Below are 14,285 nucleotides of genomic sequence, written 5' to 3' on the forward strand. Positions count from 1 at the left end.
TGCCTCCTGTTACATAAAAAAACTAATAATGGCCTATAAAGTAAAGCTGATGTATTATTGAACTTTAATCATAATAAATATACGATTTAAAACAAATATTTAAATTACTAAATTTGAGACATAGCGTGAACAATACGGTTCAAATACTAACGGTAATTTATATAATAATCCGTGAAGATGATTGTCAAGAGATTCCCACGGAGTTTTTATTGTTTGTATTGGATTTCGTAGTTATTACAAACAATGTTTTTAAATTACGTTAACGGGGACGTTCCCGCATCGCGTTATCAACAGGAAGAATACCGGAAGTGTGTGGCAACGCGATAAAAAATGTCCAATAAGGCGCCGTATGCGCTATATATTATAACAGAATTCCTTAATAAACTTTCAATTCCCTTGTTTTCTTATGTACGCATGTCGTTGATATATGCATTAAATTTAGCCTTAAATAAAGCAAAAATGTAGGAAAAAGGTCAAATAATATTAATCGTTTATTATGTAAGTGGTACATTTAGATCGATTAATTATCAAATAAAAATCCGCACAATCAGTTGTATCAAAGTAGGCATGCAAATGTCATATTAATTATTTATAATAATGTTATATATAAACAAAAACTGAAAACTCATATTTTCTATTGTACATACGCTTTTGACTTTTTTCCTAAGGACTGTCCCTGTATTCCCTGTGTTATGGGTGTATGAAACTCTTTTTTTATGTATCAGGGCAAACGGCCAGAAGGTTCACCTGATCTTAAGAATTGATACGCTCTTTTCTTGAAGGACTCTAAGTCGAATTGGTTTCGAAGTCGAAGTTCTGTTGTTGAAAGACGGACGTTGAGGTGATACGGGTGATATTATGTATATACGGAAATTGAAATGATATCTGTAAAGCTGAACAGTTCTATATACAATTTTTTTAAACACTTAATGTACTGTGAATTTCAAAGCTACGGTTATGACGTCACTTACGTAACACTTTGCGTCTAGATTCTACGTAATGCACACTCGGCTGTGTATCCGTGAGATCTCCATGCACCAATGATAGCCAGCAGGGCGTTGCTCCATAACTGTGGCTAGTTTCAGAAGCCTAAAAGGTCTGGATCATACAAATCACTTGACGCATTTAATAAATGTGGAACTAATTTAAAATATTTCAATCATAATACAAGGAAATATCTATGTATTGAGTGATACAATAAAGCCAAGCTAATACTTCCGCACTGAGTCAATTTACCATGAATCACGGCAAAAAGTTGTTTAGTTTTTGTCATCAGGGTTCCAGCAACCAATGCCCTTTTGCAGTTAATAGAATCTTGTATTGCTTAAAGGCGTGGTCATTTTATAAGCGGCTGATTGCGAGAAAACATTTATTTATTTATAAAAACACTCCTGCCCTAACAGGCGACTCTTTGACAAAAGTGAACAATATGTGAATAAAATTACCAGACTAAACAAAAAAAAGCAAACATACGAAATTAATTAGGAAAAACAAAATTACATAATAAAAATACAAGAATTTAACTAACTACTATAGGCACTAACAAATAATAGAACTTTTTCCAGTTGACAACGGACAATGAAAAAGGTCCGTGAACCTATGTAATTTGTTAACTAATATACCGAATCATATGTGCCCTTTTCAGAAGGGTAGTCCTAGCTGTGGGCACATGGAGTAACGGCGTACGATGTCGCTTTCTGACGTACCCATCAGGTACATAGAAGCTAAGGTACTGAAGTACTCCCGAATTACTGTCCTTGCCATGTAACAATTTTATGAAGTACATCACAAGCGCGAATTCTCGGCGTACTCTAAGCACGTTGTAGCCCACAGAACCAAGAATAAAGAAGGTCGGCCATGAGTGGGTAAAAAGGGTACACACCGTATATCCTAAGATAGATGTGCCTCAAACATTTGTTTTGTACCCGCTCCAACATCACCTTAATTTCATATGGAGTGAATCGCTGAATTAGTTCTATATGACTTCTCACCAAAATATATTTTTAACATACTTTTTGATTAATATAACCTTTTACTATTCATTGATTAGTGTCACTAATGACTAGGGACAAACATTAACTTATTTATTACTTAGTAAAATTAATCTTTTTTTACATACAAAAAGTTACATACTTTTAATAATAAAAGTAAGCTGTTTGTTGGTGAGTTACGGAATAGTTTTTTTTATGTTTTTTATCTCTTAGCTGAGCCATATATGGCCCGAAGATCCTTATGTCTCCTTATCTGACATTAGTTTTTTATAAGCATACAGGTAGATTTTTGGGCCTTAGTAATGAATATTTTGCGCTGCAAGTAATTTAAGTACTCATGGTAATTTATTTATTTATAATAGCTTGCCCACGCTCGGCACACAGAGACATTTGGACAAGATATTTAATGTGATCTATAGGCAAACCTTACAAACACAAAGAGATTATAAAAATTTATACAAATTGAAAATTGATTTCAAAGTGTGAATAGCAACTATAGCTATCCAGACCTAGCTCGTTAGAATGCTCATCTGGATATCGGTGAGTTTTGGCCGAAACGCCTTCTTCTTAAAGGAGGGACAAATGGGATGGTGGGACGTCTAGGGTATTTTTAATGGTCGATTGCTGGCCATGCGTCATACTCGTGAACGGGTGCTACTTGCGATGACTGGTCGGACTTGAGTTCGTGTATGTGGTGATGTTAGTCATTTCGCATTTGCGTGTTGTTTCCACGAGAATGTAAGTGCATGCTCCTGCTGATAGAGGACAAATCTTTGCTTTTGATTTGTATTGTTGTTCTTTGTTACTTAAGATGTCATGTGAAACATGGTGTAATGGTTGCAGCTCCCTTACAAACGTTGTGTAAAACAAAAAACTTGGCCATTAAAATGAGTGGCGGTGAGTTTATTGCCAGTTCTTCTCTTCCGTTCTACGCCCTTGATTTGAGAACTGGCAGTAAATGTAAAATTATAAGCATTTAATGAATGTACATTGTGTTACCTATATGAATAAATGATTTTTGACTTTGACTTTGAAATTTAGTTAAAAGTTTGGGACAATCAACCTTATTGTTAAATATCTTAAATGCCAACGATATGTCAATTAATTTTACTAGTAACCATCAGTCATCGTCGCCGAACGACTAACATCGGTTGTATCAGTCGAGTAACTCGATTAGTTTGGATCACCAATCTATTTACTTTTTTAGTGTTTTCTCGTCTCACGACTGCCCGATCGATCAATTGTATCTAGATGCCTTTCTATCACTGACCCGCCGTTATACGATTTCTCCTCTCCCTTGTTACGGTCACGAGAACATAAATACATAATCTAAATATATATTTTTTTATAATAGTGTTGGTTACGATACTTTTGGTAATGGTGTCCGATTTCTATATATATACGACTAATTAAATTTATTTTACTATGTTTTATTGAGAGTCTATTTGATAAAACAATAAATCAGTGGCGCTACAACCTCTTTAGACCTTGGATACACACTCACATTTCTGAATCTGTGTCATGTGCATTTTTCCCATACATCCGCGTGATATGAAACCCGTGCTTTGAGCTGAGCATGAACTATTATCGTATGATAAATTGTGAGGGACTGGCTACTCACAAAAAACGACGTCACTGAAGACTCACTCACAAACCTTAACATGTGAAGAAACACGGAAGTGGATAGAATCAGGAAGCCTAGCCCTCGTATGGGCAACGCGTGATCGGACTTTTCACACGGAGTCCATGACCACCTCTGTCGCTATTCGCTTCACTATTCAGAGGTGGAATAAAAGACCGTATTCAACGAAGAGCCATTCGAATCGTCGATGACCAGTCACTTTCCGTGCGGCTTAATTCCTTGGCGTTATGATATGGGATCTCTCTGCATCCTCTACCGCATTTAGTATGGAGAGTGTTCAGAGGAGTTGTTCGGACTAATGTAACCTGCAGCTGAGTTTCATCATCGGACGTCAAGGCAGAATACAAAATACTATCCGTATCACATTGACCTCCGTCGTTCCACAACTGAGCGTTTCTTAAGGCAATTACTACCGCGCACAACCATTATGTGGAACCAGCTGCCCACTGAAGTATTTCCGAATCAATTCGAATTAGGGTCCTTCAAGAAAAGAGCGTACCAATTCTTAAAAGGCCGGCAGCACGCTTGCGAGCCTTGTGGCAGTGCGAGTGTCCATGGGCTGCGGTATCACTTAACATCAGATGAGCCTCCTGCCCGTTTGCCTCCTGTAACATAAAAAAATTAAAGTATCTTTAAAATATTTAGTTTAAAATATGTGAAAAGCACTTTAATATTGACTTGAGAGTGAGACTGATGAAGAGTTATACAACATTCAAAAGGTTATTAATGTTCAGATAAAATTAATTCGCGTATGCCCTCAATTGCAAAAGATTTACTCGTTTTAATTGATTCAATCAAGAGCACTCTGATGCTGTATTGTTTCCAAGTATTTATTACGCAAACTTTAGACAGAGTCTTAGTATCTGGGTTATCTTAGTATCTGGGTCTTAGTATCTTGGTTTCTGTTCATGATTTTTAAAGACAATAAATCATAGATAGCCCGAGATCGAAGTGTTGTGTTTGAAACCAATGGATTTATTTAATTTGTAACACATAGTTTATCATTCATAAAGGAATATCAATGAAAGGAATGCAGAAAAGTCTGACCCATCCCCATATAATGTGCTACTAGCAAAGTGTCTATTATGCCAATACTAAGTTTTGACAGCGCAGCAGTATTGTTAGTTATGCAGCTCTGCTGTCAAAGCAGTACGTGATGTTTCGCGCTTAATTAATTTGTTTTGAAATAATAATTATATGTGATCACATATAAAAGAAAAACCTTGGCGATTCTAAAGAGTGAGAGAGTGTTTTGCTAGTTCTTCTTGTCCGTTCTTAGTTTGGGAACTTGAAACTTTTTTAAAGACTTTTGGAGTAAAACAAACTATACGTGAGATGTTTTTAAAAATACCACGTTTGATGTTTTAACTAAACAATGTAATTGTGTAGTTTTTATTGTTTTAAATTCGTCTAATTTGGGATGTCTTCCTTCGTATGTAATGTAGATTACATTGCTCCAATTTCATTGCATTCTTTGTATATATCGATGTTATATGATTATCATAACATGAGGTACATACATAACATGTCAGTGCTGTTATGTATCTGTATAATGATTGTCAATTAAATGTTATGCGCAGTTTTAAGATGAAATATCTCTGAGTATATCAGTTTAGAAATAACTAACAAATATATTTTTCGAAACAATTTTTGTTGCCTTTATAGCATGGGCGAGTATGAGTATTTAAACCATACGTTTGATAACAATTATAAATAACTCAACTTATCATTATTACATTATGTTAATGTTCTTATTATTTGACATTGACCTATTTTAATATGGTTGATTGTGTGGCGGGTTTTTTATAAGTAATCCTTCTAATTGTACCACTTTCTCTGAAAATAAACGATTTATTGTTATTATTAGAAATTGTACAAATTATGTGCCATTAAGTATATTATTTGGTTATTACAATTATAAACTGATCTTATTACTGAGAATCAATAAAAAATATGTAAATAGTCTGTATATAACACGAAGGTCTGTAGACCTCGCCCTATTGCGATGTGATTTCGATTTCACAAAGCACTAATCTATCAGACTACTTATTATACTGCTGTATTCACAAACCTTTCTAAATAGCACTCATCCAGTCGTTAACTTTCTCAATGACCTGCGCGAGCGCAGATTCAATTGCACTTCATCTTAATTCATTTTCTCACTACAATCCTTATTCCACAGCAATACGGGTGTTAAATGTATGGTTTTTTTAAATCAATATCGGATGTCGACTGATAAGGTGATGAACTAGAATTCAGGTTACAAGTACATATGATAATTGTGTCAACTGTCTCTGTAGGCTTAAGTTTGCGAGTCAGTTTTGCGCGGGCTTTCGTTGCGGAAGGACGTGTTACTCGTGTTTAAGATGTATTATTTGTTAAATGTGTTAGAATGTTAGACAGTTATAGGCGAAAAATTATTACTTTTTCTATTGTGAAGTGTTTTTAAAAGAACCCATTAAAATAGTGTTAATATTAAGTTATGAAACAGTGAACCATGCGTCGGGCCAAAATGAATGTGAACCCTGACTTGGGTGATTTAGAGGAGATGCTTGCTCATGTTCAAACGCAGATTGAACAGGAGATTGATATGGAGAAGGAAAACAAGATGCCGTCAATCATCAGCGTTCAAGAATCACCAAAGATGAAGAGGAATGGATCTTTCAGCCGATCAGAGAGTTTAGAATACCGGCGTCCCCCACGCCCTACGAGGTTAAATGGAGATGGACCTCAGTCTTTGGAGTATAGAAATGGCGATTATGGTACCACCAATGGTGTTAATGGATCCCAAAGCAGCTTGAAGTCGAATGATGATTCTCAGGTGTCCTTCCAATCTTTTCGTTCGGAACCTGTGCAGCGGCACTCGGTTCTCAGTCTTCAGGATAAAAGGGAGGCTTCCATGAATGGATGGTCTAAAACAGCGACTTTGCCGAGAGGATATGGCTCCACTAAAGAGAAGAATTGGGAGGAGTATTGGTCACAGTGAGTACAAAAATTAAACTACTTTGAAAGTCATTATACAGGCGTGGTATTTCTCTTGAATCAGCTCAAATCGATTCGCGTCTTTATTGCTTTGTTAGAAGGTTTATTTTTTAATGTCCCGGTTTCCCCTGGATTTAATAATTGTAATGTAGGTATAAATTAATTAGTATGTATTTGGAAAAAAATTATTTTGTTTATTTTTTCATATGTGGGCATTATGACTATCTTAACTTAGAAGTATACAGGTAGAACAAAAACGTTGAAAAGTTTTACTAAAAATAATAGTTTACTATTTATTTCGTAATCCTACAGCTACAAAAATTATATATAAGAAATAACAATCATACTATAGATATAGCCAAAGATGTAATAATACTGTAATACATAATATTTACAAAAAAGGTTGAAACATTTACGAAACGAAAATTTCTATTAAGTAACTAAGAAACTCAGTAATACCTAATTCGGCTGTGTTGTGTGATGGTGTAAAAGTGAGGGTAAGTACGTGAAGGTGTGTATGTGGGGTATACTCATGATGTAGGTGATTTAGCGCTATGTATTAGTAATACTCCTTTTAAGCATATTCCGCGATAGCTTTTAAAAGAATTGATTCACGTGATTCTTATCAAGCCTATATCGACCGGTCATTGCATAAGCGTACAGAGATACATCTATCAACATTGATCAATCACTACGACACGACATTAAGATGGTTACAGTCTTGTAGATTGTCAAGGCAAGTTTGGCGTTATCAATTTATTTATAAGTTCTAAATCAACAGGTATGCATGTATACAAGGATATACAAATTTTACTCACATCAATTATATAAGAACATAAGCAAGCTAGCAAGGGGGAAAATTAAACAAGCAAACACATCACACACTTGAAACGAACCGAAAGGCAAAAGGGATTTTTTTTTATTATCTCTCATTATATTTTATTTCCTTTGATTATTGTTATTATGTGTGTGTGTTTTTGTTAGTAATAAATGTTATGTCTATGTCTATTTATTTATTTGGGAAACAAAACAGTTACATCTCTATACAATAAAAAAAGTTAAAAATAAATACATTAGATGTATCCACAAAATGTTTCACTGATAAAAAATATGATACCGAACAAAGCAAAACAAAACACGACAAAACAAAACTCGACAGCACAAAATTTATAAATCCGGAGATCGACTAACATACTGGTAGCTATAATAATCTATGTAATGTTAAATAAAAATAACTAAAACTAAAAGAAAACTTAAACTTCTTTAAGAGCATGATAAACAAAGTTGGAAGACTTGTAAAATATACGTATATCAATCAATTTATATTATTATTAATAGGTGACAATATCACCGCACAGGCACTTACTAGGTATTACACATACAAACTACGGTACTAGATGTACACTGATGTTGTAATAATAAGCCTATTTGAATAACGGTTACAATGGCAGATTCAAAAACAATATCTTTTGTTTTGTAACTTGTAAAACAATCTACATACTTCCAAGTAGGTGAAAGTTGGTTTTATCTACCTCCAGTTGAAGCAGGTATATTTGGGATTTTTGTTGGGTTAGGTACGATTCTAATGCGCGTAATATGTTTTTTATCGCATGGTTGCACTGGTTATGTTTGGGCACGTAAAATGTGTGAAAACTACTGGTTTACGTGAATTATGTCCTTTTAAGCTGTTATTGATAATTAAATCTTTACTCTAACGATATATAGATGTAATTCTTTATGTAATATTTTGTTTGCTTATATAATTTCTGCCACGCACCACCACTATGTGGAACCAGCTGCCCACTGAAGTATTTCGACTTAGGGCCCTTCAAGAAAAGAGCGTACCAATTCTTAAAAGGCTGGCAGCGCGCTTGTGAGCCTTTTGGCAGTACGAGTGTCCATGGGCGGCGGTATCACTTAACATCAGTTGAGGATCCTGCCAGTTTGCCTCCTGTAAGATAAAAAAATATTTATATACTGTGTTAACAGTGGTTCTATTGTTATAACCGGCCCACTTAAAGTGTTAGTCTGGTAGCTTGGTGTGACTCTCATCTCTGATATCGCAAGTTCGATTCTCGGCACCAATGGTATTTTCGTTCTTTGCGCGCAATTTATTTAATACTCGCAAAAAGTGGACGGCGAATGTCAGGCACAGAAGGCTACCTATTTGCCCATTAGAAAAAAAATCACAAAGATACTAAAATCTGTGGCCTAGTATAATGATGATAAAAAAAAAGTGCGTGCGTACAAAGTACACGTGTCAGAAGTAAAACTTCTTTGGCAAATTAGTCTTGTTCATATTTATACTATACTATATTATCTAAAACTTTAGATTAACGAGACTTAGAGGGAGGGACAAATGAAGATATGTTAGGAATTTACTTAATTTAATTGTCATTAAAATATTAAAAAAGTCGAAAATTAATACAAATTATTTCATTTTTTCACTTTAAAAAAAACACTTTTAATGCTCCTCTACTTACTATTATATGTTGTTATTCAATAATATATCTATGAAGCCATGGAATAGTGAAAGAGCTTTTTCAGTTTTAGGTCAAAAGCGCTGATTGTGAGGCAAATAAACGAGAACGTCCTTACGCGCTTTGTTATCACTTTAATTATAGACAGTGAAATTTCATAGAACGTAGACATAATTGCAACAATTATAAGTGTAATTAACAGTGTTTGAGAGAAATTGTTTTTATCTAGAAGACCGCCCATTAACGTCAGTTTTTTTTCTGTTTTTTGACATTCTAACTCAAAATAACTTAATTCATATAGGTAAAGAACTACACTTATGTGTAGAATCTGGATTGCAAATAATTTTAGATAGATCAAGTATAGAAAGCAGACGTAAGGCATGCTGGTATCCTCACGATTTTTTCCTTCAGCAAGTGGTATATGCGCACGTAAATTCCATTTGTGCACAGCCACTAGGCAAACACTGTATTTGTTTCTTAACAAGAGATTTATGTCACTTGAAATTAGACCCTTGGCCGGTGGTTATAAAAACTATGTACCTATTTCTTTTAAACTATTGTTTATATTAACACATCTGTTGCGCATCTTAGGATTTTGTATGTTTTTTTTATCGCCTATGGTTTGCATTTTCTTATAGTAATAGTTGTGTTTGTATTAATTCTAAAAATTACGTTTAGTTTTGTTAGTGTTCTTGTATTTGTATTTGGGCGACGATTTAACGAATTGCATAGGTTCATTTTTCATTGTCCGTTGAGTGAACTGTCAAAAATTCTATTATTTGTTAGTTTCTATCTTCTTCTTTTAGTGCCTCTCCATTACTGGAGGTTGGCCGTCAGTATTTTGAAGCGTGTCTTGTCCTGTGCCAGATGCAGCAAATCTTCCGCAGTTGCTATACCCGTCCACTCTTTAACGTTGCAAAGCCATGATTTCTTCCTTCTACCAACACGCCGTTTACCCTGGATTTTACCAATTATAATTAATTGAAGGAGGTGGTAACGGTCATGGCGCAACACGTGGCCCAAGTACGCAACTTTCCGTTGTTGAATGTTCTGCAAAAGTTTTTTCGACATTCCAACTCGTTTCAGAACCTTCTCGTTACAGAACTTCTGGATCCATTCTGGTTAGTAGTCTAGTTAGTTTCTATAGTAGTTAGTTAATTTCTTGTATTTTTTTGTCTGTAAATTTGATTCACATATTGTGTACTCTTGTCTATTTAGGGTGGCCTGGTTTTAAAAAATAAATACATTAAAAAAAAAAAACAATGTATGGCACACTATTTATTAGCAGCCAGGTTACGTTGTCTTCTGACATAGGCCCCCTTGGCCCCCATATCTTTGCACTGGCTCCGTACAAGCTGAATAGTCTTCATCAGCTGCTGAAGCTGAAGCTGTAAGCTTACCCAGCTACTTAAGAAGCTATCACGGATGTGAATGTTGGGTTCCTATGACGTACTGCCATATTAGAGATATGGAGGAAGAACTGCTTCGAGATTGAATTTCGACGATGACGTCATAATTATTGGAATTGTTGATTCATTTGTTTTACTGTGTAACCCTGCTGCTCCGTATTTGTACGAGCGCTAAATAAGGCAAATTTTAATCCGCTATAACTGTGTTTTATTTGTTGTGACACCAGGCAAATAGCACGGCCTTCTGTGGCAATACTTGTCTGCCTACCCACGTCCGTACACAGTATGTTTGAACAGTAAGCAAATCAAAGTATTAATAGTACCTATCAATTTATTCTATTTAGAATAAGTTATGTTTGCTCGCACTATATGTACATTTTAGTATTTAAATCGATTAAACATTTTAAATCAGTGGCGCTACAAACTTTTTAGGTCTGGGCCTCAGATTTCTGAATTTGTTTCATAATCATTTGTGTAGGTGAGGTGGCAAGACTTTTTGGGTTTAAGACAAATCGGTTTCCTCACGATGTTTCACCGTTCCTTCACCGTTCGAGCGGAGGTTAAATGCGCACATAGAAAGAAAGTCAATTGGTGCACCAGCCGGAGATCGAATCTCATGGATGGGAGTCGCACGCTAAAGCCACTAGGCCAACACTGCTCTCGATTTAACAATTATTAACTTACATATTTTCGAAACTAGATTTTTTTTGTTTCTGAGAAACGAACTAAAGACCGTGGTATAAAACTTCTATAGTTTTTATCTGTTTATTCGTTACTCAATTACCTGGAAATATGATAACCGTTTAGCTTTCTTTAAATTTTGACACATTTGATTCTGAAAGAGAACTTTTAAAAAAAAACATTTCATGTTTTGTACATGTCGCAAGTGCGTTGCCGCCTTTTTAAGACTTGGTACTCACTTTTCTTGAAGGACCCTAAGTCGAATTAGTTCGGAAATACTTCAGTTGGCAGCTGGTTCCAAATAGTGGTGGTGCGCGGAAAAAACCACCTTAACAAACTTTCAGTTTCAGATCGATAGACATTAATGTAGTTACAGAATGAGGAGATTGCTTTAAATTTGACGCTTTCCTCTGCGTAGGCGCATGTAGGCTGACATTGCGTGAGCACTTTCGTCATTGCCCTTTTTAATGCGAATTGTGACAAATATTAAGTGGTGAAATCGGTGAATTTTAATTAAGTTTTAAGTGCACTGTTTTAAAAATGCAAATTTTTAAGTGAACTTTCGGTTCTGGTTCTTTTAAAAGAGGTTTTTTTTACTTTAAAATGTTTTACGACTTGACATAATAGAGAAGTTATGTTACTGTAGGCTGTGTCAAACGATTTGATTTAGCAGAACAACGCAATGAAATGGTCCCATAGAAGAGTTGAATATTCTTGAAGGACCCAAAAAGCCAGCAACGTACTCACGAGTGTCCGCTACCGCCGCCTATTGACAGCCATCTTCTGGCAGTGGGTGTTAATAGGCGATGGCATAATCCTCTTGCCCAAGCCCGCAACGACTTCTGGCATGCCCATGGGCGGTAGCACACTTTAGCAAGTCTACGAAACTAGTGGCGTGGCTTCGTCTATATTCAAGACCTAAAAATACCACATAACTCTATTTTTTTTTTTAATTTTTAAATATCTGTTACAGCGAGCAGTCGATAAGCAGCGCGCGCGCATCGGTAATGGTGTACGATGACTCTCTCAAACGCTGGATTCCCTCCGGCTCCAGCTCGGGGCTGTCTAAGGTCCACATCTATCATCACACCCAACACAATACCTTTAGAGTGGTGGGGAGGAAGCTCAATGATCATGAGGTTGGTATTTATTTCTCGAGATACAAGATGGCAGAACCGTCTTTCTTTTCGCTTTTTTTAGTAGCTTTATTTTGTGTTGAATAAAAGTCACGTCTAAATAAATTAACTTACAATCATATCTTAGTAACATATAGTAGCTTAATTTTGTAATTGTAAAGTAAATAAATATATGTAATAATAAAACTAGATTAATACGATTTCGTAATAATAATACTTTATATAAATAATATTATGTGATATACGTCTAAGCGGACTTGTCTCTCTTGTGTATGTCTTGCTTATATTCAGAGAACTCATTTGCGTCTCCATTTCATTGAAGTAAATTGTGATAAAACCTATTTTGTTTGTCTAATGAACTTGAATTAAAAATTGAAATTGAAAACAAGCTATAAATTTGAAATAAGCTTTAATTGGTCAAGTCTTAATACATACTTAGTTTTATTAGTATTTAGAATACAATTATTTCATTCCCTCTCTCTGTTTCTTTCTCTGTCTTCCTCTAGATATCTTGATCCTTTAAATCTTTACTGTACAAGCCTTGTGGTACATTGTCAATATTTTTTTTTATTTTGATTCATTCTGTATGTCCAAGTAATACCTTATTTAATTTAATTCTCACAGAGCCCTCTTTTTTAATTATTTTAATGGTACTTTATATAACAAACTAGTGGCCCGTCCCGGCTTCGTACGGGTGGATTTCATTTGTAGATATTAATATGTTCTTTAATATTGTGGAACATTTCATTTCTATCATGAATAGTTTTCGCTGCGCATGCGATGAAAGATATATTATAGTAAATAATAAATAATTAAAATAATAGATAATTAAAATAGTCTATATTAATCAGTGATAATGAAGCATTCAAATGGTGACGGAATTTTTAAAAGCGGTCCAGTACTTTTTTAAGCCATTTCGTTACAAACATACATATAAATCTTTCCTCTTTATAATATTACTACATAAAATAATTTCAGGTGGTAATTAACTGCGGCATCGTCCGAGGCCTAAAGTACAACCAGGCGACTGCCACATTCCACCAATGGCGCGACGCAAGACACGTCTACGGGCTGAACTTCTCCTGTCGCGAGGACGCTGACAGCTTCGCTAGAGCCATGATGCACACCCTGGAGGTAGGAAAGTCTTCATATTTAAGTTTTCAGAACTGTCGCTGTCTACTTTAAAACATGTGAACACAAGTATTTTTTTTGATAGAGTCAGTAATCTGTAGATTTAAATCCTAGATTCGTGTCACAAACGTTTAATTATGACAGAAATTTATTCATTTATTTTAGTTTTTTTAGACATAACATTTATTACTTACGAAACACACAAAATAATAATAATCAAAAAATAATAAAAAATATTTTTTTTTCTTTTAAAGAACAAGGTAAGTTTTAAGTGTGTAATGTGTGTGTGTTGTGGTTGTAACTGGCACTGGCTCAGCATTATGCTGAGGAGCAGACTGTTACACAGAGCTGGTCATTTTGCTAGAGACCACAACAGCTAGTTTTTCGTGATCTGATGCATTCTGCTGCACTGGTTGTCGTATTTATTCGTCTTCCTATGATATTGGTGCGATTAAGAGGGGGCACTAGCCAAAATCACTCATCGTAGATTTGATTTTATCAAAGTATGTGATGTTTGAATTCAATACAATGAATATGTATTAATCCTTCACTATAATTTCAATGGTCAAAAAAAAGTCAAAAGTCAAAATCATTTAATCATACAGGTAGGCACAATGTATACTTATCAACATAAAAAAAAAGAAAATATGGTTGACTCTAATTAAAACACAATATAAATTCCTCTGTACAAAAAAAAAACACAAAGTTCGTTTTTGTTCAATCATGGAGCCAAAAAATATTGATTTACAGCACATAAGTTTGGACAAGCGATTTTATTTTTAATTATTTAAATAAAAAGCATTATAAAGACAGTTTCGTTATAACGTTTGACG

General features: G+C 34.8%; 1 protein-coding gene across 4 annotated transcripts in view; it reads left to right on the forward strand.

The window, feature by feature from the left end:
• The window catches only part of LOC125052777 (protein enabled), a 49,677-nt gene that overhangs the window by 26,344 nt on the left and 9,048 nt on the right, over positions 1–14,285 (forward strand). For 2 of the 4 annotated variants that reach the window (XM_047653799.1, XM_047653801.1), the window contains exons 3-5: positions 6,123–6,615; positions 12,159–12,324; positions 13,300–13,455. In XM_047653799.1, coding sequence (XP_047509755.1) covers positions 6,131–6,615; positions 12,159–12,324; positions 13,300–13,455 — 807 coding nt within the window. In that variant the 5' untranslated portion in view covers positions 6,123–6,130. The remainder of the gene's footprint in view (positions 1–6,122; positions 6,616–12,158; positions 12,325–13,299; positions 13,456–14,285) is intronic. The other 2 variants (XM_047653800.1, XM_047653802.1) reach the window with 2 other exon arrangements.

The sequence above is a fragment of the Pieris napi genome, chromosome 9, assembly GCF_905475465.1.
Source record: "Pieris napi chromosome 9, ilPieNapi1.2, whole genome shotgun sequence".
Classification (NCBI taxonomy): domain Eukaryota; kingdom Metazoa; phylum Arthropoda; class Insecta; order Lepidoptera; family Pieridae; genus Pieris; species Pieris napi.